Source organism: Labrus mixtus, chromosome 3, assembly GCF_963584025.1.
Source record: "Labrus mixtus chromosome 3, fLabMix1.1, whole genome shotgun sequence".
NCBI classification, from domain to species: domain Eukaryota; kingdom Metazoa; phylum Chordata; class Actinopteri; order Labriformes; family Labridae; genus Labrus; species Labrus mixtus.
Window position 1 is genome coordinate 13,439,739 of NC_083614.1, and position 27,825 is coordinate 13,467,563.

The following is a 27,825-nucleotide window of genomic DNA, read 5'->3' on the forward strand; positions in this document are numbered from 1 at the left end:
ATGTTTCTTTGGTGAATTATTCCTGCTTGCTGACCTGGAAAGTCTTTCAGAGGTAAGGATGGATGTGTGTAGTGACCTGAACACACCAGGACTGCATCAAACACGTGTCTCTCCTCCTCTCCGTCCCTGTTAACGGTCACTATGTCCCACTGACCTGACTTAGAGGAATCTGCTCTCTGTGAGACGCTCTTCACTGTTGTCTGAAGAGTTAACACACACTTTAATAACTTGGAATGCTTTATAAATGTATATACTCCTGATAAAGAGACAGTAATCACCTTGAAGTGGACGTGTCTGAGCAGGTCGAAGTACTCTGCGTACAGTCTGTAGTACTGGAGCAGCTGAGAGTTGTGCATGTAGTTTGGATAGTCAGCAGGCATGGGATAATCACTGAAACACATCATCTCTTTGGACGTGTTGACCACAAGGGAGCGATAGATGCTGGCTCGCTCCGGCTCAGGGGACTCCTGAGGACACAACATGATCCTGACATGATTTATATTGTTGCTGAGCATAATATTTTACTTTTGAATAAAACAAACCCTAAACTGGAGACAAGTTGAATTTGTTGGACATTCTCTGCTCACCTTAAACCTCCACAGGCCGCCAATGTCATCGCTGCGTTCAAAGCAGACGGGCTGCAGACCTTCATCAACACACACCTTTACACACACCAGACCGGAACTTCCTGCTCCGATCACAGCAACACGTCCAACCATCGCTCAGGACTCATCTGAGAGAGGGACTGTATATGAGAGGGAAGATTTAGAAATGTGTTTGAAAACAATAATTCCTGCACTTTATGACCTGCATGTCAAATCACTGTGAGACTGTCTTTTGGTGACAGTAGGGCTTTATGCTACATGCAACATCAAAAAATATATATTACATGTATTTTTTTTTTCCAAATGCAAGCTTTATGACTGTCAAAGATTAGGTACTTTATCATTCAAATACTGTGTTTTTATAGTGTGTTTTATACTTGTTTTCGTGGCTTCTAGTTAGAACAGCTGAAATCTGATTCATGTTCTGACTGACAGCATCAAGAGCTTAATGGATCAGAGAAACAATAAAAATGAGAAAATGAAACGTTAAATAACAAAATCAAGCTGGATTCTTCTCAGAAAATCTCAGTTTTAAATGTTTGTATCTTTATAAAAACTGTTGTACTGAAAGTGTTAACACGTTCAACTATAGTTTAAACCACAGAGTGATCTGATCAGTTGACAGGAACAGATCGTGTGGCTACATGTCACACTGCTGGAACAAAATCTTGTACAACATGAATTGACGGTAAGTGTAAGAAATGTTCTCACCGTGTCTGATCAGCTGTTTTGAGTCCTGTAGTGGTTACTGGATGTGAAACAGCCTCGATGTTCACATGAACCGAAGCGTGGTTTGTAATCAGAAATGGAATTTGACCCTGTCTGGAGCTTATTATTTACAGTCTACGGTCTGGAAGAGTGAAAACACTTTCTGTGTAGGAAAACTGTTTTAGGGAGAAAAAAGACAGAGAGGAAATGAGCCAGAGAAGAAGAAGGAGGAGGAATACGATTTCTACACCTCTACAAAGAACCTGCTGAGATTGTCATGATTGATTCTTGTTTTGTTTATTTTTCCTGTTTTTGGTCATTTGTGTATTCTGTTTTCTGTTGTCTTTTCCTTCCCTTGTGTTTCTTGTTCCTTGTGTGAATTGTCTCGGTTATATTCTTGAGTTCTCTGTTGGTCTTTATTCCTTTTTTTTTTCTTTTACAGTTTTTGTCCCCAGTGTTACTTTCTCCCTTTGTTTGTTTTCCCTCCACTTTGATCGCTAATCAGTCTCACCTGGGTCTCGTCTGTCACACCTGGTATTGATTACCCCAGAGCAGTGTTACTCATTGCGCGGCTCGCACGGCAGTAAATAATTATTAATGCAGTGAATACAGATGTTTCATAAAAAACACTCAAAACAAGCGCTATTACATGTTACCCATTTAAAACATTTAAAACTACTGCTCTTTTAAAAATAATTCATAAAAATACTCAAAACCGAAATTACAAGAACGGTGTTGAATAGGCTAATGTCAGAATCAAGCTGTTCGGCACTGCAATGACTGCTCCTAACATTTACATGGTGAAGTGAGCCGCCCCTAAATTTGAAGTGCCCACGTATTCTGATCTTTATGGTAAATGCTGTCTTTTTTATGACTTTGATGTCTTGTAAAAAATAATTCTTAAATAAGTAGAAAATGATTCTGATATGGTTGGACTTAGTACGTCCTTTTTCAACATTCATACTAGACCTAGTTCACAGACAAAAAATGACATGTTGAGACTTGGATCTTCTTTTATAGTGCATGTTTTCAATCATCTCATGGTTGAAATACTTTACAACAAAGTATTTGAAAGAGGAGCAGGTCGTGTCTGGTTCCTCTTCATTAGCAACAGATTATAAAAGATAAACAGTTTAAATTAAAAAACTTTAGTCATTCAAATGTGCCCACTTAATACACACTCATTCCTTTAATGACACCAAGAGGACATTAAAGAGCTGTTGTCGCTAGGTTTGTTTGTTTCAGTGTGTTCAGATGGTTAGTGGGCGGAGCTTGGACAGCAGGGTGGAGAAGGTGGTCGGGTAATGCACGTGGACGTAGTAAACAGCTGCTCCACCAGCCATGACGGTCAGACTCAGCTTCACCAGGCGGCCAGTGATGGAGGCCTCGGGCTCCTTCAGCTATTAGAGGAGAAAATGTTTCATACTTAATGTTCATATAAAAGAGAATTAGCATTTAATGCAAAGATAAAATAGTGCAGATGACACAGTCATTCATGTCACACCTTTCTGGTCTTCAGAGGCTGGTACATGCGGTCCAACTGTGTGAAGATAGCTCTGCGGGCCCCATCCCATTTCCCTGGTCCTGTCAGGCGGTACTGGTAAACGGTGATTGGCCCCCACAGGACCCTCTTAAAGAGCGGGTAGTCTGTGAAGAACAACCACAGCAGACTGGGACGCACCCCGATCTCTCCTGCGATGTCGTCCAGGTAGGAGACAAAGTCCACCTGAAGGGGATGCTGCCGCGACAGGATGTATCTGCAACAGAAATGATCAACCAGGTTTAAATGATCCAGTTGTCTACTTAAGATTGTGAATTATTTATCTTGTTACTGTAAAACAATGTTGGTTTTCCTGCAAATGTCGTCAGAAATGTTGGTAGGTTTACTAAATGTCAGTGTATAATATGTTTAACGTACGTCACCAAATATAAAGTTAACTTCAACTTTAAAAAAGAAAATGTTTCCCTGTAGGGGTTCAAACATAAAAGGTACAAATGTTTAGGAAAATAAATATTGAGATATTAACCTTTTCTCCATGTCCTTGGTGTCTTTCTCCATAGACTTTATCATGACCTTGTTTGAAGGCAGTTGATTGTCCCCTTAGGAACAAAAGAATGACATTAAACAGTGCAATGTGGTCATTGTGTCAATATTAACTGGATATGCAGACTCACCTTTAAAGACCCGTGCGACCCATCGCGTCTGCATCTCAGCCTGAGGCATGATGGCGCCGAGGCTGTGGATGAAACCCACCACAGCCAGTGTTGGGTGCTCTATGTTGGGTGGAAACACGTGTTTGTACAGACCCACTCGGTGCCCAGAGTTATACAAAACACTGCTCGGCAGGAACGGAAAACCATGGTTGTAACCTGTGGCGAACACGATCGTATCCACCTGGAACAGACAACAGATGTCAGAGATAAAAGTAGAAATATGTTTAGGGAATCCTAAACTTACTGTCAGACCTTTTCCACAATGCTGCCGTCATCGAACACCACGGAGGAGCCTCGGATCTCCTTCACGTTTGGTTTGATGATAACGGAGCCTGACAGGATTCTAAAGGGGAGATCATCGTTGATAATCGGGATCTGGCTGAAGAGTCTGCAAAAGCAGCAGAGAAGGGGATGCTACTGATCCTATAATTTTCAAATGTGAAGGCATTTATTTTCTGCAAAATCTTCTAACAATTTATTTCATTGTCAAGGGGCTGCTGCTGATTTAAACATTGGTAAAGAGAAATCCTGCAAAGGCTGTCATTCATTTAAGAGGCGGGATTAATAAAGTATTATTATTATTTTTGTCTGGATGAATACTCAACAGTGATTGGTGAAATGTCAATTAATACCTGACAATTAAACACCTACAAAATAGCTCAGGTAAAATTATTTGTCTAAACTATATCATCCACGTCTACACTCCCTCCCACCCACTACACTCTGCCAATGAAAGGTGTCTGATCAAACCTTCACAACAGGGTTTTAAGACGCACAAGACTCTTCTCCTCTGTTGCCCGCCGGTGGTGGAACGAACTTCCAAACTCCATTCGATCTGCAAAGTCCCTTTGCTCCTTTAAGAAAAAGCTTAAGACCCAGCTCTTTCAGGAATACCTACGGCCTTACTGATGATGATGACGATGTTTTTTTATATTATTGATGATTGTAATTACGATGGTTTTGGTTTGATAACTACTTTTAAGATGGTTCCTATACGGATTACAGCTCAAGAACAGCTGTCAATGTTGTGCTTTGCCTGTGCAATGCCTGTCAGCACCTGTGTGTCGGATCCGACTTAAAGCTGTTCATTTGCACTTACTGATGTGGTTTCTTCTTTTCTAGGTCCTTGCTTATTTTGTACTTACTCTCCGATGTACGCCGCTTTGGATAAAAGCGTCTGCTAAGTGAATTGTAGATCTGCTTGCTACGTTTCGGCCTGTAGCTAAAATGAGCTTCATTGCAACAAACATGCTGACCAGTTAACATGTCATGACATCGGTGAGGGACTTCAGCGTTTCTTTCACCCATGACAAATTTAAACACATAAGCCTGGTTTTTATTTCTACATTGAATCTACATTGTAGTGGCCTCAGCTGTTGTGAGCTCCATACTTGTGTGTTGGTGTGTCTGCATAGCTCTGCAATACTCCGTCTACAAACCCTAGTGGGCAGTGTGAATTCTATCTAAGTTATATCGCCAGTTTTTGGTTTTACAGTACCACATTCTCTGCTTGTTTGTGTACAGGAAACCATGGCCATTGAAACTGTGTGTATTATGTTAGAGTTGGAGCTGATAGATATTTAACAGCAGTTGATTACACTGGCTTGTAGCATTCCTCCTTCTGCAGAGTTTTTTAAATGGCGGCAATGTTGTAAATGCAGGAAATACAGTGCTACCCAGCGGTCAAATCACAGGGCTTTTGGTCTGCGCTATTTTGACACGTAGTATAATTTTTGAGGAGGTGCACATCAGGCTACATGCGTAGGCTTCTTCATAGGTAAAGGGCAAGCATTGCCGTAAATTTTATGAAGAAGTATATACCAGGCTTTAGTTTAGTCAAGCAGTACCTCTGAAGACTACAGAATGGCGCTGCAGGTGGTACTCTGCCTTTCTGAACTTACCATTTTAAAGGCCACTTCAAATGTGACCATCCCATGCAAAATGTGTGGCCCAACATATCCAATGATTCAAAATCTAAAAGGTAAGGGACAGAGACAGCTGGAGACGCAAACAGGAAATCCTCTATAGACCAGACCGTCATTTCAGATCAATCGGAGAGGTCAACACAGACTAAAAAGGGTATTAACCTGCTTGGTCGGACAACACCTACCTGTGTTTGGGTTTCAGGGCGTACATGGTGTGGTCATACATGCCGTTGAGTTTCTTCTCGCCAAACCAGTTGAAGAATTTTATGGGAAACAGCTGGAACAGGATGTGGTTGAAGCGTGTATTGTACTTGATGTCCACAGGAATGCCATCATCAGAAACCTGACGGATGACCCAGGCACCTGTGCGAGTGCTCAGGTACACCTGAAAGTCCAACATCAGTGATCCTCAGAGTATTTAAACAAAGGAAGAAAAAAAGGAGTCAGAAAAAACCTGCAACCTGTTCGGCCACCCTGCTGCTCTCCACAGCGATGTCTCCTCCTGAGTTTCCGATCCCGATGACCAGCACTCTCTTCCCGTACATATCCTCAGGGCCCTTATAGTCCCAGCTGTGGAGGTATTTTCCTTCAAACGACTCGATTCCTAAAGCACACCACAATGGCTTCTTAAAATATGGTACTCTGCTGCCAAGATATGAATTGACACCAAACCTAAACCATATTTTTTTCTGATATTTGAAACTTTATATCAAATATCTCCACTGTTGGCCAAAACTGAAGATTACTTATACCAAAAAGTAAGAACCAGGTGTTCCTGTTTGTAAATGTGTGTGTTAGACACGTGCTTACCTGGGAAGTCTTTGAGTGGCAAGTTGGGGTAGGAGTAGTGACCGGAGCAGCAGATGACTGCATCGAAGACGTGACTCTGCTGCTGCCCGTCTCTGTCCTCGGTTACCACCTCCCACTGACCCGTCCGGCTGAAGTCTGATCTCTGGCGGACACTCTTTACCGACTTCTGAAATATGACAAACATACAACAGATTAGTTTGGAACTACAGAAGTTTCACGTTTTTGTTTGTGGTCATGTTGTTACCTGGAAGTGAATGTGCTGCAGCAGTTTGAAGTGCTCTGCGTACTTCCTGAAGTACTTTAGGATCTTGGAGTGGTGCATGTAGTTTGGGTAGTCAGCAGGGATGGGGAAGTCGCTGTAGCACATCATCTCCTTTGAGACGTTGATGGTGAGCGAGCGGTAGATACTGGCCCGGTTCGGCTCTGATACCTCCTGCAGAGGACACATATCAGATCACAGTCATGAGAAATAGAGACTTGCATTGATGGCAAGTGAGTGCCATCACTGTAACCATATGGTTTAAAAAAAGTTGGATTCTTAGGTACCTTTTGATACTACAGAGAGAGAGAGAGAGATTGATTCAATAGGTCAGCAAATACTGACGATTCTCAAGTTCTTGTGGCGTCTCGAAAGGACGCAAAAGTTACCTTTCTCTTACAGACATAGCCATTTTCACATATGCACATATTAGAGAATATACAGAGAGCAGAGGAAAATACAGTCCAAACTTATACAAATAGGAAACGTTGCCAATATATTTGGTCAATTTTCACAGTGAGGTGGGTTATAGGCATATATTCAAGAATCAATGTTAGTAATAATATGTAGCAGAAAAAAACAAAGACATGGGTATTGATTTTGTAAGGAAGTCAAAACCATCAAGCCAAACTAAAAATTAAGCAACATACTGTTGATCAAATTCAGGGTTCCAAGTACCTGGGTATCGTTATCGATAACAAGTTAACATTCAATGATAGCACAGAAGCAGTCGGGTAAAAACACAGCAATGCTTTTGTTGCGGTGTGTTGTTCCCTGTGCTGTTTGTCCCTTCTCCTCTTCTGTTGTCTCCAGCTCAGGTGAAGCTACTGATTGCACAACTAGCCACAACTAGCCTCAGAGCTTAAAAGACCAGTGAGAAGATGCTTTTGGAGTTGAGACTGCTGTGCCCCTAAGTCAGGGATTGTGTTGTTGTGTTGAGTTAAATTAGTATTTGAGTTGATCTTTGTTGATTAGTAAATCCCTACTTCATTTTGACTTTGGTGAGGTGTATGATGTGTTTTATTGGATGAATTTGTGGTTTGTTGTTAGTCCCGTTAGTCCCACCTTTAGCTCAACTTGTTTGGTGTGGATGATGACTGATGGTGGAGTCTGTGGAGTCTGTATTTACCTTTAGCTCTATCACACAGAGTCCTCCACATCAGTGTTTTCACATCCTACTGAGCCCTTGACGTCCCTCTTTGGTGAGTCTGAGCTTCTGCACTCAGGCAGGAGATGCAGATCACCAAAGGTGAAGTCCAATAGGTTGAAATTTTTTTTTATAACTCAGCCCGTCAAACTACTCTACTGATGACCCTGATGACTGATTATGGTTTTTATTTTGGTTTGAATTATGGTTTTATGAACAATTTAAAATATTCTGGTTTTCCTGTTGTTACTTGATGAATTCCAGTGTTTATGTATTTAATGTTTTTAAGATGTTTCTGAAGTCTGGGTCTATGTGCCTGACTGCAAAACAAATTTCCCCTCGGGCCGATAAAGTTCTAGGCTCTTAAAACATTATATGACTATTGGACCACAACTTGGTCAGAGAAAAAGAAAAGGGTACTGTCCAAAGACATTGATCTGCCAAAAATGTCCAGAGTTTCCAATAAAAGATATCTGAAGAAGTTCTGTGCAGAAAAAACAGTAATTAAATTGTCAGATGTATGATGGATTCATGTTGGTTTTATAACTAACTAAGATTATGGTGATATAATCTACAGACATGCTGCTGCTTCCACCATCAAATCTCCAGACTCAGTGTATCTGCTCTTAGACTCATAACAGGAGATCCCTATAAAGCTCAACAATGTATTCTGTGAAACAGAACTTGTTGATCTTCTCTGGCACAGAGGCATGATAAACACCTGTTTCTTATTATATAAAAGATTGCACAAAAAGTAAGGACATTTGTGTTTGCTAGATTATTTCTTTGTTGTAACAATGCTTTTTGGCAATAAATTGAATGCCGTCGGAAATCCTGTTTATTTCCCTTTTATTTAATATCAATAAAGAGGCCTTCCAATGGTATTAGATGTATTGCTAAGAAGCATTGTTACAACAAAGAAATAATTGTAAAGGGAAACCTCAATGATTTTTGAGGTTAAATAAAGTTTGTTGGAAATGATGATGATAACTGTTAAATAGGGTTCAATATATCAGAATTTGGAATTTATATCAGAGTTTGGTCAGAAGCGGGGATAACTCAGGCATTTTATAATTAATGTGAGTGATATGTATGACATGACCACGTCTCAAACGGATAAGTAGAGTTGGTTGGAGGAAAGTGTGAATAAGTGCCCCCCAGAAGGAGGAAAGCATGATAGTGTTTAAGTGTTCTTATCATGTATTCTTCTGTGTTTTGTTAGGTTTACATTTTATCATTGAATTCTTTACAATCGGACTGAAGTGAAGCCGCTGCCTTATGGACAAAAGAGACAATGCAGATTTAGAGAAGTGTCACCTTTCAGACCTGGGGGCTGTGTTAACTTCTTTTATAAATTTGTCTTTCCGATGCTCTTTGTGTTGACTTGCCTTGAACTTCCAAAGTCCGCCAATATCGTCGCTGCTCTCAAAGCAGGTCGGCTCCAAACCTTCAGCAAGACACACCTTCATGGCGGTGAGACCTGATGGCCCCGCCCCGATCACTGCCACCCTGTGCACCATGATGGAACTGCAGGACAAAAAAAAAAAAAAAGTTTAAAGACCCCATATTCTCATGTTCACCTTTCATGTTGTCAGTCTGTGAAACCTACAGAGAAGACTACAGACTTATCCTGGGATTACTCCCACATACTGTACATTAACCTCATGATCTGAGACTTTGCCCACATTTAGTTTGGACATCCAGCATTGTAACCCTAGTTTAAAATGGGGATCAGCATTAAAAGTCAACTTTAAATTCACTTTCAGTCAATTAACTATGAGATGAAATAATTGAGCCCCTCTGCTGTCGCTGCACATTAATAAGCCACACTTGTAAATATTAATACAATCGATCTTAGCCAAAATATTGTAAAAAATAGCAGAAATCTGCAGTTTAATTTTCAAGAACTACATGTGTGTGTGCTCTTTGTCTTACCTTGATCCTCGTGTTGATCACTGTGTGTAAAATGGGACGGGCGTTGGCTGAGCTCACACTTTTATACGGAGGAGGTTGCTATTTTTTTACTCTCTAATCCAAAACAACAAAGGTAAATATCAAGTTACATCTTGTCCACAAAAATCAGTTGGTTTGACCGCGACGAATAAATAAATTTGTTTGTTCAGAGTTAATGAGGAGGGTGAAGAATCACTGATTATCTTTCTTTCTGTCTGTGCGTATACAAATGAATAAAAACAAGGTAAGTTTTCACATTTGTTCCCCATTTATTTAAAAATCTTTACAGTGTAATCTTTGAGGATTATTGATCAGCACATTCAGCATGAACACAGTGTACTCACAGGACTGTACAGGCATAATTTCATATACACGAATTACCACAGACAGTATTATTAAGAGTAATAAGCAGGCAGATCTGAGTGCAGAGAAATATTTCAGCTTCATATTAAACATCAGATGAAACGTGCTGAAAGAAACAAATAAAAAGATCTGATTAAGAAGCTTGTGGAATGTGCAAAATGTGTTCTGTGATCACTGTGATGAATATATTAATCTTTTCAACATGTTAAACATCACAAAGATCAATCATAGAATGCTTTTGGTCACAGAGTTCAGAGTCCAACATGTTCCGATTGAAAACAAGAAATACAACGTGTGCGAACTAAAACTGGATTATTGCTGAGAGACGAAAAAAGCAATTTACACAGAGCAAAGACAGCTGAACAGGTTAGTTTTTTTTTCTGGCAGTGCAAATGTGTTTGTCAATGTTTAGAATGATGATTATGTTAGAAAACTTTGAACAAATTCAGGTGCAAAAACACGAACAACACTTCATTTAAATCTCTTTAGTCCAGCGAGGAGACATGTATTCTTAACAGTCATTGACATGATTTGATTCTCATGAGACAATAAAAACATATTTAAGTGAGAAAATCTCTATAAGCCTGCACTGATGAACTGTTCGTTATCCTCTGACTTCATGCTGAGCTGCAAACAAGATAATCTATAGCTTAAAGGTGCTGACAAACTTTGTGACGATTTTGGCGCCCCCTGTGGATGAAGTCTTATTACCTCATCCGGCTGTCTTTTTACAAACATAAATCATATTCAGAATCTTTGCAGTGGAAAATGAAAAGTGAGTCTGTTTCTGCAGGGAGATGTAGATCACCGTGCCTGACACTGAGGTGGTGTTTCACTTATTAATAATAACCATAGACTGTAAATAATAAACTTATATACAGTCTATGATAATTTCATTAATAATACATTTGTGGAACTATGGACCTACTATTGTTCCTCTTCCTGATGGTCTGGTTTGCTTTAGTAGCTCATATAGAATCATCAGCATTAATTCCAGGAGCCTTAAATGAAAACTCCCTGACCTCATAAAGACATTGTCAAATATTCTGCCGTTGAGATTTAATGTTAATTGTTGGTAAATCTGACAACTATTTCCTCCATGATGGTTATTTTATTTGGTCTATAAAATGTCAGATGTTGGTAAAGAAGAATGTGGATGAGTGCTTCCTAAAGCTAGCGTCCTGTTCAGTCTGCATTTCAAAACTATTCAATTTATTCTCAGAGATGAGGAAAGAAATCAGAAAATAATCATGTTTAAGAATCTGGATGCAGAGAAATGTGACTTTTTATTCCTCAGAAATGACTCGGTTCATGATTCATTTATTATGTAAGTAACCGATAAATACGTAAAGCTTCATCTCATTATTTATTTCTGCAGCTCTTTTTGTCTGGATCAAAATCAGTGAACAGCTCAGGTGCTGTGTCCCTCAGAGGCTCCCGTACTCATCAACATGCTGACGTCAGAACACGTTAGAACATCAACGACATCCTGACTGCTGGAGTGATTCAGAGTTTAAGATTAATGTTAGTGCGTGTGAGGGTTTGGAAACACCATTGTGCAGAGTGTGACCCTGAACGCATCGTAACACACAGCGTCACTGCAGACAGTCAGAGTGGTGAAGGATTAACCTACGCACGCACGAACCAGCTGAGATCATTCCAGGATCAAACCTTCAACTTTGAACCTTTACACTTTTTTATTCATATTTTTTTAATAAAGTCACTTTATTATTTTACAACTGTGAAGTCTCAGTGAATGTTCATGTATTCTTGTCCTGTAGCTCATTTAAAACTATCTCAGCTCACTGATCTCTGATCTCAAACCAGGAAATTACACAACAAATCAAACTGAACTCACAAACTCATGATAAGAAAACTGCTTAAGATGATGTGCGCAGTCAAACATCCTGGTTTAATATTTAAACATGTCTCTAAAGAATAAACTCACCCGACCGCAGGTCAGATCAAGAATGAAAGACATGAAAAATATCATTATTACGAGTTTTTTCACAGCTAGGAGTGTGAAATTAAAACTATATAAAGTTCAGGCAAATTTCAGACTCTGCTTGGAATGATTCTTTAAAGTAATACCTGATTCATTGTGAGGGAGAGCCAGCAATCAGGTGTGGACAGAGCTGCAGGGGGAACTCACACTCACCTGGCTGTTATCAGCAGACTCAGTGCTGCTCATATTAAAGTTATATTAACATCAGTTTGATGGAACAGGAGCATGGTCTGATTAAAAACTGGGGCAAAGCTAATTTCAGATTCTCTCCACCAAAATAAGTCCTAAACAGTCTAAGAGTGAAATGATCAGTGAACCGTTCCTTTAGTGGGACAGAATGTCATCTTTTCTTCTGTTTACTGATTAATCCACTAAACGTGTCAATCATATTACGTGTCCTCATTTTGTATCATGCATCCTACCTGTACATGTAAATAATGTATTTATTGTGTGAGTGTGCAACTGAACAACCCTTCCAGTAATTTATATGCCCATATTTTAGATGGTTGTATTGTTGGTTGATGGTGGGTGGAGCATTCCCAGCATGCCTTGGGGTTTGCCGGTAGATTTGTTTTTAGACTATTCATTAGTTCATTACTATTCATCATTTAGTTCATTAGTTGTTACTATTGTTCAGTTTGTGTTGTTCTCATTAAGTCGATTTGTGTGTATTGCTCTTCAGTTTGCCTTCTTGTTGAATGATGATTTCCATTCTGATAGTAAATGTTTAATTATTGCACTGTGCTTGAAATGGTCTGTGTGAATGATCAAATCCACTCTTAGTCCTCCTGCAGCAAGCTTTACCTTAATGCTTTTCAATAGGCGCAACATGAATGAGGAATTAAGTAAAGGGGTGGCTGTTCTGGCTCTGACCAGAGACGTGGCCCCCAACTGATACTGTTACTACTATACTTACACTATACTATAGTATGATTGATTTACAGTATTTATGTACCCATATATTCATCTTTATGAACTATAACCTGGCTCATCCCGGTGATTCTAATAAAGCTCAGTTTTGAGTTTTCTTCCTCTTTGAGGAAACTGTGTGGGGTAAATCTCAGACATTCACTCTCCTACAGCAACAAGTTCACTTATGATCAAACTCTAAACTTAAAGCTTCTTTGAGTGGAGGGAGATGGTTTAAAATCAGATGTTTTTAAAACCTACATGTAAAAAACAAAAGTGAGAAACAGCTGAACTAAAATGTGAATAAATCTCCCTCCTCTGGTCAGAAGACGGTTCCTCTCCAACTATTTTCAATATATTTATATTCTCTCTGCCTCAGTCTAAGCACGGATGTTTGACGGGCCTCATGTCTTCTCCTTATGCTTCTGACCTCAAACTTCCATTCCCAGCATGCCTTGCAGCGCCTGAAGAGACAGCCACATCATCTCCACCAGGTTGTACTGACAGTATCCCATCCAGAAGCCGAACATCACGTCCGTCACGTTGTGCCGACCCAGCAGCACCCGGCTCAGACCCACCAGGCCGGCCCACAGAAAGACCAGGACCCTAAGGGGGGCCGCCAGCACCAGGTGCGCCAACAGGAAGCGCCCACACATGGCGGCACGCGTGGCGTGGCCAGACGGGAAGGAGTACCTGTCCACGGAGAAGGTGGCGAACATGTCCATGCGGTTATGAGCCGGCCGACGGCGACGCACCACGGCTTTAACCACGCCCACCAGGACCAGGTCCAGGAGGAGACCTGAGAGAGACGGGGGAGAGAGAGGGGAGAGGGAGAGGGGGAGAGGGGAGATGTGAGAAACAGAGCATTCATCACAGAGATGAGACAGAACATGGTATTCTTTAGAACCAGGATTGAAGTTAAGAGGTTTTGGGAATCGTTGAGTCTGCCACCTGATGCACAGATCTGATACCAAAATGAATTACCTGGTAAATCATCCAACACCTCCAGTGTGATGCTACAGGGGAGTTGGATGTCAACTGCAGCTAAGAAAAGGTAAAGAACCCCTGTTTTTTCTTCATTTACAGATTGCACAGGGATGGTAGTGATATTTTGTGATAATTCTCAAACCGCTCCACTCCACACTTACTCCGTCATCAGACCCACAGCTGACTGAAGCTCCTTCAAAAAGGTGGAGGTCATATATACAGCGGCAAACTTTGAGACAACCTCCCCTCACTCCCACAGAAACTTTATATAACCATGCTTTTATGTCACTCAAAATATGAGTTTGTCAAGTAAAAAACATTAGATGTTAAAATCTCTACACAGTGTGAGAAAAAATAACTACATATTTGGTGGCCTTTCTTCTTTTAACATGTTAATGTTTTAATCTGATGTTTAGAAGATGATTCGGTTTTTTTAAGTCCATTTAAACATAAAACACAAAATTATTAATTAGATCCTGATCATTTGATTTTGGTGTTTGACCACGCCCCTCTGTGGAAGGGGATGTGGCTTGGGCTTTCTTGCACCATACCCAATTGTTTACAGTAAGAAGGCAGACTCAGAGAGCAGAACAAACACCTAGCTGTGGGAGTGTCACCCACCTCAGGGAGGGGTTACTGCTCTGATGTCATAAAGGGAAAATCTCCCAAACAGCGTGTTTGAGCACACATTTTCTGAATAGTGGCGCATGGAAAAGATGGAGAGGATGGACTTCTCTTATAATTTTTTTTTTTTTTTTTTGACAGGCTAGGGACACATATTAGTGTTAGCAAAACATGGTAAAGTGTATTTTGCATAATATGTGACCTTGTGATAATGTGGAACTTTGACCTCCTGATGTTACAACTTTTCAGAAAGCCAGAATTATTGCAGACTCTCTGTTTTCAGGGGTTTAACAACCCGCGCTCAATCCACACTCAGAGCTTTGGCTGTCTCTCTTTATGATGTTGAATGTTATGATGTGTTTAACATGAAGGTTACCCGGGTAAGGGACCTTATTTCTAAAAATGATCATTATTACAGACTGTCTCTGCCGGATCCTGATAGATTTGGACTCATTGAGAATTAAGGAATGTTTTTTTCTCTCACATATCCAGAACAAACATTGACTTCCTCTTTTTTATTTTCCCACACATCAATCAATCAATCAATCAATTTTTATTTGTATAGCATCAACTCATAACAAGTGTTATCTCGAGACACTTTACAAAAAGCAGGTAAAATACCTTACTCATTGTCTGTTAACATTACAAAAGAGCAGGTAAAAAGACCTTACTCATTGTTATGTTACAAAAAGCAGGTAAAAGACCTTACTTATTGCTATGTTACAAAGATCCGGCCTATCCATCATGAGCACTTTAGCAAAGCAGCAAAAGTTACAGTGGTAAGAAAAAACTGCCTTATTAAAAGGCAGAAATCTTTGGCCGGATCCCTGGCTCATGAAGAAACAGTCTTCACAGGTCTAGACTGCGCCGACATATCCTTCTAAAAAAGGTGTGCCACCTGGTTTACCTGAACAACCATTGTTAATTGCAAACAGCTCGGGCAGGTTAAACCAGTCTGTCTTTCTGCAGAGAGAGAGAAGCAGAGACTGTGTTAGTGATGTGTAGTTCGTGAACGATTCGTTCAAAACGAACGAATCATCTGGGTGAACGAACTGAACTGAATCACTTACTGAAAAGAGTCGTTCATTTCTCAACTTCAGTTGTGCTCTCCTCTCTCCCGTCCCGTGTCTCTCTCTCTAGACCGTAAGAGTCACTCAAAGCCCGCCCTCCCTCCTCTCCTCAGTCAGTACAGTGTGTGTGTGTGCTCTCGTTCTCGTGTGTGAGCTCTCGTTCAGTGAACGAACTGAACAGAACAGTCGGGGAAAATAAATGTGATTGTTTTAGCAGCTTTCAGTTTGCAAACTGTAACTTTATCCAACTAAATTCTCAGCTCATTGGTTTATTATTCACCACCGGCTGTTCTCAGTACGATCGCGAGCAGAACTAAGCGTTCGGCCGTGTTTCAGCTTATTAAATTCTGATTCACAGACAGAGCTGCGGAGAAGTACTGAACGATTCGGTGAACGAATCTTTTGAACGAATCACTTTACTGAACTGATTCTAGTGATTCAGTACACTGAAAAGAACTGCTTTTCACATCACTAGACTGTGTTTACCACCAGACACTCGCGGAGGTTTACTCATTCATATTAATGAATGATGATCCCTGACAGATGTTTACTGGGAAAACAAGTCTTTATACAACATTTTTAATATTCTGTGTAGCCCTGAAGAAATCATCTATCATCCTCTGATTAATACCCCCACCCCTAAAAACAGCTTCTGCTACATCTCGCTTATTAATAATTGGAGAAGCATAGGGGGTTTCTCCGTCTATGTTCCTGTTTCTGTTACTACGTTTCTTCTATACAGTTTCTGAACTCTGGAGAGCGATACTTTTGGATATATTCAGCACAGTTTCCAGGAGCCTAAGGGCCTTTCTTCAAATACATTTTTCAGTCTAACAGCATCACAAGCAGTTTTACTCAACATAAAACAGAGAGGCACAGAGAGTCCTCCAACCAGCCACTGCTCAGAGACTGTTTCATAAGAGTCTTAGAATAAGAACAGACTGATGCACACATCTCCTGTGCAGAGTTTTGGGAGTAGAGGTCTTTACCAGGGTTGTCATGATATCAAAATTTGGATGACATGCAGGAAAGAAGCCACAGGTCAGCTTTGAACCCAAGACACCTGCTCGGAGGACTACAGCCTCTGTACATAGAACGCAACCTCACTGCTAGGCCATCTGGGCTTCACAATACGACGGCGGAACCAATCTTAAACGCTGTGACAGAGTTACATATTAATCCTTCAAACAGCACTTCAAACTGTAACTTAACATAGGACAAGTCAACGCCTCTACTGAAGCGTCCACCTCCAGAGTCCAGACTAAGAAGTAATGATAAACATTACAGTCTGTTCTTTTAATGATAAATGTTACTAAAGTATTGTGTAATTTCTTGTTTGTTATTACCAATAATTGGTAATTGGCATGCATGCATTGCCAAATATACCATTCAGACAGTGTGCAGGAGTTTTCTATCAACAGGTAATTAAAAACAAGAAATTATGCAATATTGGGTCTAGTTCTTTGATTTTGTTGTTGTGGTAACAAACAGGTTTATTGCTTGGTTTTTACTAGAATCCTATCAAAGTTAAAATTCTGGTATCATGACAACCTTGGAGGGTAGAAAACGTGCAGGTACAACAGCAGACAGAGATATGGAGAGGAGTGTGAAGATCAGAGGAGATCATCAGGTGGAGAGAGGATGACACCTGTGAGCTCTGACAGGAGAGCAGAACAGATACTGAGTGGTACCAAGACAGACAGGTGTCAGCCCCCAGCCCTCTTCCTCACAGACACAGATGCAGCAGGTGTTTTTACTTTATTTTACCCATGAGCAGGTTGAGCATTACTTCCTGTCCCGCGGCGCTGTCGCTCTTATACAGACAGTATCCGGTCCCGAGCAGCCACGGTATCCCGTGTCCCGACACCTCGATCAGCTTCATGAGGGGCCTCACGCTCCCCCACGACGAGTCCTCGCACGCACACACGCCCAGCCGCTTGGACATCCACAGGTCGATGGCGAGAAGCGAGCTGAGCGCCACCCGCAGGAAGGAAGGGTTCAGCCGGATACCGTCCTCCTCCGGAAGCCCCTGACCGGAGCCCGTGGACGAGCTGGAGCCCCGGCGCCGAGTGGGGCTCTCTGAGGCCCGGAGGCGGGCGGTGGTGGGGTCGGAGCCCTGTCGCTGGAGCAGGAGCGGCGGCGGGGATGAGCGGTTCAGAGGCTTCGTCAGGGACATGAAGTCGTAGCGGCCGTTGGAGCCTCCGAGCACCGGGCTGCCTCCACTGCGGCCCGCCGGGCCCTTCGCTTTGGGAGACGGCATGATGACCGGGGGAGTACCGGGGGTGAACGTGGGGGACAACCGGGAAGGGGGGGAAGGGAGGAGGTGATGTGGTCTCTCTGCAGTGCTGTATCTCCTTCAGATCATCTGTTCTCACCATTCACATCACGTCCTAAAACACACAGCAAATCCGCCATCTTTGATGTTCTACCCGCAAAGACACTTGGGAAACTGTGTTTCTCAGTTCGCGGGACCGGTTTCCATGACAACGCACTGCCTCGATAAAAAATTAAATATAAATACTTTTAAATGAAAATGTATAAATAAGAAAAATCAACTAATAATACAAAAACGATCAATATATTTGACTAGGGTTCTTATTGCATTGTCAAAGCACTTAGTTAAACCTTTTTCCTTTTAAAGCGCTATACAAATAAAGTTATTATTATTATTATTATTACTTTTTCAATCTTAACAACTGAAAAGACTGTCTTAACAACTATTAGTTTAATCAGTAGCCTATGAACAGTAACTTACACTCAAAGTGTATAAATCAATAATAAATTAAAGCAATATAGCAATATTAATGTTTGGACTCAAAATTGCTTCATTGAATATTGTTGTCTCTATAGTTTTAGAGCTTGGTTTTGCACACATTAATAGTTTAGCTATACATTGCTTTTTAACTAATTTGTAAGAAAGCCACATGTGGACATGCATCAATACATACATTTTATTTAACCTGGTTAACCTGGATAACTAATTATCTCTAGATCTCTAGAAACCCAGCGATGTTATCCAGAGATCACGAGATAAATAGGTCTAGATCTGATGAAAACAACAGAAATGTAGCCTATTAATAAGGGCTTTCATACACTTGCAAAAACACCGTAACAAAAACATTATTACTCCTACTATCTAGGCTACTTTGTTATAGGCGGCTTCACATGTTAAATGTTAGTATTTTATATCTTAAACACAAAGTGATTATTGTAGAACAAAAACAGGTAGATTCACCTGTCATTGTTTTATGTAGAACTTTAGACTGTCATGCATTTACACAACATGGATACACTTTAGACTGTTACTTTCCGAAAAAGTTATTATTTTTCATATTTCTGATAATATTAAAGTAATTTAGGTTACTATAATCTTTAAAACAATATAACACATTATAGAAAAGTCGTACCTTGACGCCTCTTCTTTGACATACGGCGTTATCACTAAGCCCCGCCTAGTTCCGGGTCCCGTCACGTTGTCAGCTGAGATAGGTTACCAGTGTAGATTTGACATGCCACTGGCTTGTATCAGGTGATATGAAGTAAGTACATACTTTTAGACTGTGGGGGGCAGCATTACACTCTACAGTGTACAGCCTGCCGGGAAACTACTAGAAGGAGAAGAAGAAGAAGAAGAAGAAGCGATTAGCAGCGCAGATTCTTTCTGTGGTTCTTCTGCTTTCTGACCGACACACGGAGACAACATGCCGGGACTTCTGCTTGGAGATGAGTTTCCAAACTTCGAGGCCGACACCACTGTCGGCCGGATCCACTTCCACGACTTCCTGGGCAGCTCGTGAGTGCGCAGCATCCAAAGAACCCTCGTGTCCCGTGACATAATGTTAGTTTGTTTAGAGATGTGTTTGTATCACAGACAGCTGCAGGAGAGAGGGTCTGTTTCAGTAGACACCTCTGAAGTCAAAGATGACCTTTTAACAGTTTAAAAGGTTTTAAAAATGCAGCAGCTGCTGATTCACGCACACAGTTACACAATGTGCCTCTGCTCGGTTAGACAATGAACCGTAATAAATAAAGTTTATTATTGGAGATGTAGAGACAGATCATACAGAGAGGTGTCTTTATAATGTGCTTCAGCCAACAGAGCACAGTGTGCATTTTGTGTTGTTTTGTCTGTTTAGTGAGTGTGAACCTGATCTGTGCAGTTTATGTAACAGCAGAAACAAAAGACACACACACACACACACACACACACACACACACACACACACACACACACACACACACACACACACACACACACACACACACACACACACACACACACACACACACACACTTCAGTGTGTTCCGCTCCAGAACCTCCATTCAGACTTTTCCCATTCATCAGACCATGAAGAGTTTTGAAAGAACTTTTAAAAAGTGTTTTTTTTGTGCAAAATCAGAATAATTCTACAATTCACTTAGCGACGTATAATGTAACCACCTTTAGCCTATATCTGAATAAATCCTGCTGATGAATCACATCTTTATGAAGGGATCTGTAAAAGTTAACAAACCGGTAGAGCTCATACAGAGCGTGAAACTGATGCGTTGCAAAAAAGTTTGTAGTTGTTCTTTGGTTGTAATGCTGCCAGGATTAAAACTAAGAATTGATTAAAGTAAAAGTCGAACTATATATATAGTAGATTTAAACCATGTGGTATTGAAGTGTAGTACTTTCTTCTACTAAAAAATATGAGTCTAAATATTTAGAAAAGCACCAGTTTTAGATCTAATGTGACTGGTGGTTTCTGTGATGGGGGTCAGATGAGCATGTATGCGTGTTCCCGTCTGAAGCTTTACTGAGGGTTTTAAAAGCTTTCTGAACAATCACAGGCTGCAAAACGTCTCATTTATCAGGTACTATGTTGTTTTATTTAAACTATTATTATTTTTTCTCCTTCTTGTCTAGCTTAAACTCTACTCCAGCTTCTGAACTCGTTCCTCCCAGTAACAGTTTCAGAGTGTTTCCTACAGGATTGAACTGGTTCAGTCCCAGTTTTTACTGCATGTGATGACTGTTCATTACCACACACACACACACACACACACACACACACAGACACCATGTGAGGAGGATAATCATGTGATAAAGTAAATGAGGATTTTACAAATTGTAAAGAGAAAAACATTTGTTGGTGTAGTCCTGTGATGTCCAGTAGACACACAGCTCAGTATGTGTGTTTCAGTCTGTTTACTCAGCGTGTGTTTCTACAGTGTATGTTTTCTCGATCATTCATGCTCTGGAATTTCCTCCTCAGAGACTTTCCGTTCTTTTCTCTCTGTTCTCTTCTGTTTCTCAGCTCTCTCTCTGTAGACTCTCCTCCTCCTGAACTTGTAACTCTGTATCTTAAAGTCCATTTTCTTATCTAATAATCTGAACTGTGTTAGGACAAACTATTTGGGGAAATTATATTAAGAAAGTCTTTCAGTCCCCCAAAAAATGTTTTTATCCAATTAAGGTTTTTTTTTAAATAATAAAATGTTAAGCAAATATCATACAATAATTAATATAATAGCTTAATACTAATATTAGTACGACGGAGGATTAGGGCCACGTTTAAAAAAAAAAAAAAAAAAAAAATTCGAGATTAAGGTATTTAAAGAATTTAATCTTGTAAATTTACGAGATTAAAGTCGTAAATTTACGAGTTTAATCTCGTAAATTAACGAGAACGTTAATGATCGCGAAAATGATGAAAGTAGAACTCTTAAAGTCTTTAAAGAATAAAAGAATAAAGTGGTTATTTTAGTCTATATCAGAAGAGCAGCAGTATCCTGTTCTCAAATGACAAACATGGAGCATCTTGTCCTAAAGGTTTCACTAATAAGGAAATAGTCTACTTCCTTGTGTAGTCGGTAAAAACAGTTAGTTCAAGAAGTTTTCACTTCAACTTGCGAGACCTTGTTTATCTGTAAAATGAGGAACAGGACACAAACTGTCTCTGCACATGAGACACTTTAACAAGACAGACCGATAACAGACACAAATAGTTGTGTTGGGGCTTTACTTATGCAGATATGAAACTACACATGCTTTTGGCACATCATCATCTTCACATTGTCATAAAATATCAGCAGCACCCTGAAAAGATACTGCAAGAAACTGTGGCTTTTCCGAAGAAAGAACCACACTGACTTGGAGGAAGTTGTCTGCAGAGGAAAATACTTTAAGAGTTCTACCTTCATCATTTTGCGCAGGCTGGTCTCAAACTGCTTAATTTACAAGATTATTCTCGTAAATGTACGACTTTAATCTCGAAACTCAAAAAAATAATTTTCTTTTAACGTGGCCCTAATCCTCCGTCGTACATTAGAGCAAGCAGCATGCTCTGGTGTGGAAAAATGTAGCCAATGTGACAGTGCAAAAAACTGCAGTTCCTCTAGTGTCCACTTGAGGCTGACTGCAGTAAGTCCTATACATACCCATATTAAAATGTGCACTGATTTTTAAAAATATTTTTTGGAGCTATTTGTGCTTTAATTGGAGGGACAGTGGATTTTGTAAACAGACCAGGGACTCATATTAGTTTTATAAAAACTTGGTAAGGTGTATTTTGCATAATATGTGATCATCAGGCTTCATTTTTCAACACTGGAGGTTGCCGCTTGGTTGAATGTAGTTTTTATGGCCTCTGTACTCTTTTGATTATATCGATCATTACAATTACAGATTGTATCTGATAGTAAAGTATTGACAAATCAAACATTTGGACAACCTTAAACCACACATATTGTGACGTCCTTTCAATAACTGTGGTTGAAAACACGATCTGACCTCTGTGCATGATGACCTTCAGTCAGTATTCTTAACCTCAACACTCTCAGGTGTGTCCAGTGTGTGCAGCCTGCTGAGGGACATTCAGCTCATCAGATTGTTACATAAGGGGTTTTCTTAAAGTGTAGAAATATGAACGTCACCTCACTGCGTCCTGTGTGTCGCCCCCTGCAGGTGGGGGATCCTGTTCTCCCATCCGAGGGACTTCACCCCTGTCTGCACCACCGAGCTCGCCTGCGCTGCCCGAGTCAGTGACCAGTTCAAGAAACGAGGCGTGAAGATGATTGCCTTATCCATTGACAGCGTGGAGGACCACCGCAACTGGAGCAAGGTCAGACACACACACACACACACACACACACAGGTATGTGTTTATTTATTGCCTGTGTTGTGTTAGAGGTGTACCGTATGTAAGGTCACTGTGGGCGGAGTCTGCAGGTTATTATTGCTCACCATTACAGTGTTTATGATGAGGAGATATATATGTGGTCATGAGAGAGGTCAGTGTGATCACACAGTTATTTTATGCATTTTTATTTTCATGCTGTGTTCTATTTTCCTACAGTTTTATTCAAACTATTGGGACAGTTTGTCAGACAGGCAGAATTCAAACCAAAATCCATCACTTGGAAAAACAATCTGCATTATAGTCATGGTCCTCGATTTCAATGATACAGCTGCAGACAGCGCTTATATGATAAGAATAAATAATAATCAGTTTCGGTCGATATCTGCACAGAATGTAACGTGCACCAATGTCACTTTCCAGTGTTTATCTGATGTGTCGCATCAGTTTAATGCTGGAGAGCTGGTACACCTGAGTCAGAGGGGAGCTTTTTTATTGGTCATAAGAAGTCACCTGTTGGACAGCCTCTGGTCTGTTTTCATGATGAAACGTGAGAGAAGCTGTGGTCAGTCGTCTGTGTGACAGATCAGAGACATGACGTCTGTGAGATACACAAAATTCAGTGGTTATTATTTACACTTAAATAAAAACAATAACAAGATAGAGGCAGATTCTGTGAATTGATTATAGATATACTCTGCATATATTTATATATATATATCAGTATTTCAATAAATTAAGCGTTCTGTTCCTTTTCTTTTTCCTCTTCTGCAGCATTTTTAGTTTGTCTTCAGTGTATTCATTTCTTCATAGCGCCCTCTCTTAAATCACTGGGTTTATAAAATATATACATGTAAATACAATGCATACTCTCTAGTTGAACTGAAAAATGAGTTTGTTGCAATTAAAGTCCAAAAAACTTTAACTCTCTAACCTTAGATCTTTGTGATGAAACTTGTATAACAAAGCTGAACAGTCTGTCGAATGACTGTTGGACAGTGATGTGTTGGACCAATCAGAGGCCGCTTTGAAGGGGTGGTGATGTGATGTGAAGTCAGTGAATAGCCAATCACAGTGAGGCATCTCAAGGATAACTCTTGAATGTTTCACCCATTGGTTTAGAACAAACTCTACAGGTGCACATTTGGAGTCAGGACAGTTTAATTATTTTCTACAACAGTTAACCCTGCTGCCTGCAAAATTTTATGGACTACCTGTATATATTTAAAAACCTGTGTTTCCTCCTCTGGCCCTTATAAGAAATAAAACTTTACAAATTATTTGATTGACAGAAATAAAATGTAAACTATTTTGACAATAAAGTTTTTGTTTTGCAATAATAGCACACCTGAATTTTCAGCTTTTTTCTCAGCAAGAGAAGTCATCCTCTTAGAATAAGAATAATCTGCAGATCAATCAAAAATACAAAAAGCTCCAGCTCCAAATTTGATAAATGATTACTCATAACTGTGAGTGAAACAATGTGAGCTTAAAGGTCTGAGATCACTCGTAAAACATGAGTTGTGAAGTTGCAGAAGATGATTAACTGTGAGTAAAAACACACAAACATTAACTCTGCGTGTGTGTGTTTGCAGGATGTAATGGCGTTTAACAGCGACGCTGACACCTCCCTGCCCTTCCCCATCATTGCCGACCACAACAGAGAGCTGTCCGTCCAGCTGGGTATGCTAGACCCCGATGAGAGGGACAAAGACGGTCTGCCGCTCACCGCCCGCTGTGTGAGAAACATAAACACACACACACACACACACACACACACACACACACTTTATTATCAAACTGATGATTCATGATGATAAATCTGAGAGGACCAGCAATACTGTCACTGTGAGAAACAGTCCAGCTGCCCTTTGGAAGAGTTTCTACCTTTTTTATTTATTCTTATCTCCAACTAATCATTTTTATAAACAATTAAAACTCTATTTGTACCGCTACTTTCAGATAATGCAGATTAGAGTGGCTAACACTAAACCACACCTGTCATTAGTGCAGATAACACTAAACCACACCTGTAATTAGTGCAGATAACACTAAACCACACCTGTTATTAGTGCAGATAACATTAAACCACACCTGTTATTAGTGCAGATAACATTAAACCACACCTGTTTAAATGAAGTGTGACTTCTGCTGTCATGGTGACGTTGATGACAACTGAGGTCTGATGGTTGTTAATGTTAAGATTTCATCCTATTTTTCATATTTTCGCTGCAAAACACACAGCAAGAGAGCCAGCTGATGATGTCGATTGTCCTTACGTGATTTTCTTCTGAAGTCATATTTGATCACGGAAGTGTCTGTGAGATCTTGTGTCTGTGAGTCAATAATAATATTCTTTATTTAGTTTTTGGAGAACATTTCTCCATTTCCTCATCAGCTTCACAAACTCTTCCGACTCTTAAATTCCTCCTCGCTCCTCCTAACAGTTTCTCTCCTCAGGCGCTCTCTTAAGGGCTAAGGTGCTTTGTGAACAACTTAAATACTTACAAAGATCTTGTGCTAACTTTGAGGGGAAATCTTTGAATATGTCATAAACAGCCCCAGCTATGCTTTCTGTAAAAAAACGTATTCTAGTATTCAGTTATATTTATTGCTGTAGTGAGTTTGTCCTGGTTACCTCCTGCAGGTGTTTGTGATCGGTCCTGATAAGAAGCTGAAGCTGTCCATCCTCTACCCAGCCACCACGGGGAGGAACTTCGACGAGATTCTCCGAGTCATCGACTCTCTGCAGCTCACTGCCCAGAAGAAGGTCGCCACACCTGTCGACTGGAAGGTAAATCTGAACCCAATCACCTGCAGAAACATCTCACAGACGGGTGACGTCAGACAGATGCACCAACTGTCATCATAGCAAGCACAGAAAACGAACGCACGTTTAAATTTGAGCAAATACAAAGAAATGTCATTTATGTTCTCAGTATCATCTTCAGTCCAAAGAAAACATCTTTTTATATTAAAGGTTAGATATCATGATACCACAATATTAATAGTTCAGGATTATTTTCTATTTTGACACATTGACTGATTTATCCAAAACATTGAACTAACATCTACAGATTTGAGGGGCTTTAGCTGAGCGTTATTGTTTTGACTTCATAAATGACTCAACAAATTCCTGATTTATTGCAAGCTGAAGGAAAACCTTCTGTCAGTGGTCAGAGAGCTGAAGTGTGATTCCATGTATGATCGGTTTCACTGTACTGTTAGGGGTTGTGTGGGGCTGGAGCCAATCCCAGCTGTCATTGGGTTAGAGGCAAACTTAAACCTGGACAGGTCACCAGTCAATCACAGAGTTGACATTCGTTGACTTGACCGGGGGAAGGATGTATGAACGCATTTGTCAGCCTTCCTCTGCCGCTCCACTGTGACCAAATCCTTCAAATGCTTCCAGGACTTGGTCACAGTGGAGCGGCAGAGGAAGGCTGACAAGTGTGTCCTTCTTCCCCCAGTCAACTCAGGATCCATCTAGTGTGTCCTTCGTGGTCTTATATTTCCCAAGATTCATTGTGTGCCATTTTTTTTAAACATTTTCTGTGAACCTTTATTTAAGTCTGACATAAAAAATTAGCAATTGGCATACGGCACACAATTACAGACTGAGCGTGATTAAACAAGAAACAAAACTCATCTAGTGGAAACATAAAAATAAAAAACAGAAATCAGAAAAAAGAGTGAGAAGTCTAATCAGGAATCATGACATGAATATCTTTGTGCTTTCTTGAACTTTGTTGACTCTTACTTGAAGATAAGGAACAGTGGTCTGATCTTTATAATTCATCAATGAAGTGTTTGGTGACAATAATAGGTGTTTTACATCACTTAGTTTAGGTGTGGTGGTTTAATTTGCTAGGTGACAGGGTTAGCGCTTAAAATCAACAGGGTGAGGGTTTGGACAGCTAGTGACACAAACGAGGAATCCTCCGTACACCAGACAGTCTCTTTCAGTTTGTCCTGAGTGTATACGCAGATTTTGAAGAATGGGTCCTTCATAGGCAGCGTCCTTCAAGGGGTGCTACCTCCCAAATTGAGACACAAACAAGACAAGCAGTCATACTGAATTTAACACATGAATGTAAGAATCACCTATAAAGCTGTTGGAGGAAGGTGAGGTACCCACACATGCACTAGGCAAACATAAGTGTTGAGTGATCTGTTCGGCTCTGGAGGACATCAGGGATGCCCTAATTTGAAGTCATACATTTTTTGTATTTACGATCAGATATCCTGTTGTTTGGGGGAACCATGAGGACAGCCGAGCACACGCTCTCTGCATTGTCACATGAACTAAATGATAGCTGATTGATAACCTAGCTGACTGAAGAACAACAATCACAGCAAATCAGTTTTTACTCACCTCCCGCTCGTGTATTAACATGAACTGCCCATGTTCACACCGTTTCCACGTCTTTATTCAGAGTTTTTAATTTTTTCTTCCTGAATGTTCAGTTTATAAACTATCACCAAGTCTTCCTGCCCTTCGTCCTCCCTGTTCATTTCCTCTAAAGCCTTGTTTGACGGTGAGAGATTTAGTTGGATTTCCAGTATTTAGAGTCAGGACTCTGGATTTTGGAGAATGCATCTGTTAGTGTGTGGTATGCTGTTGTGTCACTATTATAAAAATAAAACTTGTAAAACATTCACTGGACATCGTTTTGTGTTCAGACTCAGCAGTGCTTCTGCTGTGAAACCAGAAGTAACTCTCTCTCCCTCTCTGTTTCTCGTGTGCTTCAGGTTGGTGAGAAAGTGATGGTGATTCCCTCTCTCTCTGACGCTGAGGCTGCCGCTCTCTTCCCTAACGGAGTGACCACCAAAGAGCTGCCTTCTGGGAAAAAATATCTGCGCTACACCCAACCCTGAACCAGGAAGTAGACCCAGCCCTGATCAGACCCTGAGCCTGACATTAAGACTAGATCCTGTTCTAGTTTAAAACTGACCTGTAAACCATTTAAAGCTTACGATCACAGAACTGACCTAAAGCACTTATCTGTTAGCTGACCACAGTCTGAGTCGACATGCACAGTGCCTTCTTTCACTTCTAATAAAATTCCTTTTCACATATTGTAGTTTTCTGACTCTTTTTATCACTGTTTGAATCATCTTAACA

General features: G+C 40.4%; 4 protein-coding genes across 5 annotated transcripts in view; 1 reads left to right on the plus strand and 3 right to left on the minus strand.

The window, feature by feature from the left end:
- LOC132959217 (flavin-containing monooxygenase 5-like) overlaps positions 1-27,825 on the minus strand; it is a 95,165-nt gene that overhangs the window by 3,357 nt on the left and 63,983 nt on the right. The window contains exons 1-4 of one of the 2 annotated variants that reach the window (XM_061032130.1): positions 1,317-1,772; positions 588-745; positions 279-467; positions 35-200 (exon numbers count right to left, since the gene is read on the minus strand). In XM_061032130.1, the coding sequence (XP_060888113.1) occupies positions 35-200; positions 279-467; positions 588-719 (487 nt within the window). In that variant the 5' untranslated portion in view covers positions 720-745; positions 1,317-1,772. Of the gene's footprint in view, positions 1-34; positions 201-278; positions 468-587; positions 746-1,316; positions 1,773-27,825 lie in introns of those variants that run through there. The other variant, XM_061032132.1, reaches the window with a different exon arrangement.
- Positions 2,490-9,744, minus strand: LOC132959243 (flavin-containing monooxygenase 5-like). Its single transcript, XM_061032133.1, has 11 exons — positions 9,604-9,744; positions 9,057-9,195; positions 6,507-6,695; positions 6,263-6,428; positions 5,914-6,056; positions 5,638-5,837; positions 3,780-3,915; positions 3,489-3,708; positions 3,341-3,413; positions 2,818-3,070; positions 2,490-2,713 (listed from the first exon to the last, which is right to left on the minus strand). Exons 2-11 carry the CDS (start codon positions 9,186-9,188, stop codon positions 2,564-2,566), a joined length of 1,662 nt encoding a protein of 553 aa, XP_060888116.1. The 5' UTR covers positions 9,189-9,195; positions 9,604-9,744; the 3' UTR covers positions 2,490-2,563.
- plpp6 (phospholipid phosphatase 6) lies at positions 9,871-18,010 on the minus strand. The gene is made up of 2 exons (XM_061032139.1): positions 17,347-18,010; positions 9,871-13,697 (listed from the first exon to the last, which is right to left on the minus strand). The coding sequence occupies exons 1-2, from the start codon at positions 17,837-17,839 to the stop codon at positions 13,330-13,332; spliced, it is 861 nt and encodes a 286-aa protein (XP_060888122.1). The 5' UTR covers positions 17,840-18,010; the 3' UTR covers positions 9,871-13,329.
- Positions 19,206-27,779, plus strand: prdx6 (peroxiredoxin 6). The gene is made up of 5 exons (XM_061032162.1): positions 19,206-19,372; positions 22,529-22,685; positions 24,296-24,439; positions 25,348-25,494; positions 27,453-27,779. Exons 1-5 carry the CDS (start codon positions 19,281-19,283, stop codon positions 27,576-27,578), a joined length of 666 nt encoding a protein of 221 aa, XP_060888145.1. The 5' UTR covers positions 19,206-19,280; the 3' UTR covers positions 27,579-27,779.

What these genes read in the sequence shown, in the direction of transcription:
- LOC132959243 (XM_061032133.1), bottom strand. Translation starts at nt 9,188, where the DNA reads ATGGTGCACAGGGTGGCAGTGATCGGGGCGGGGCCATCAGGTCTCACC. An exon ending in TGCAGCACATTCACTTCCAG is followed by an intron (nt 6,429 to 6,506) that starts GTAACAACATGA and finishes GTCATATTTCAG; the next exon opens with AAGTCGGTAAAGAGTGTCCG. An exon ending in ACGGCAGCATTGTGGAAAAG is followed by an intron (nt 3,709 to 3,779) that starts GTCTGACAGTAA and finishes TGTCTGTTCCAG; the next exon opens with GTGGATACGATCGTGTTCGC.
- prdx6 (XM_061032162.1), top strand. Translation starts at nt 19,281, where the DNA reads ATGCCGGGACTTCTGCTTGGAGATGAGTTTCCAAACTTCGAGGCCGAC. An exon ending in CACGACTTCCTGGGCAGCTC is followed by an intron (nt 19,373 to 22,528) that starts GTGAGTGCGCAG and finishes CGCCCCCTGCAG; the next exon opens with GTGGGGGATCCTGTTCTCCC. An exon ending in ACCACCGCAACTGGAGCAAG is followed by an intron (nt 22,686 to 24,295) that starts GTCAGACACACA and finishes GTGTGTTTGCAG; the next exon opens with GATGTAATGGCGTTTAACAG.
- plpp6 (XM_061032139.1), bottom strand. Translation starts at nt 17,839, where the DNA reads ATGCCGTCTCCCAAAGCGAAGGGCCCGGCGGGCCGCAGTGGAGGCAGC. An exon ending in AATGCTCAACCTGCTCATGG is followed by an intron (nt 13,698 to 17,346) that starts GTAAAATAAAGT and finishes CGTCTCTCTCAG; the next exon opens with GTCTCCTCCTGGACCTGGTC.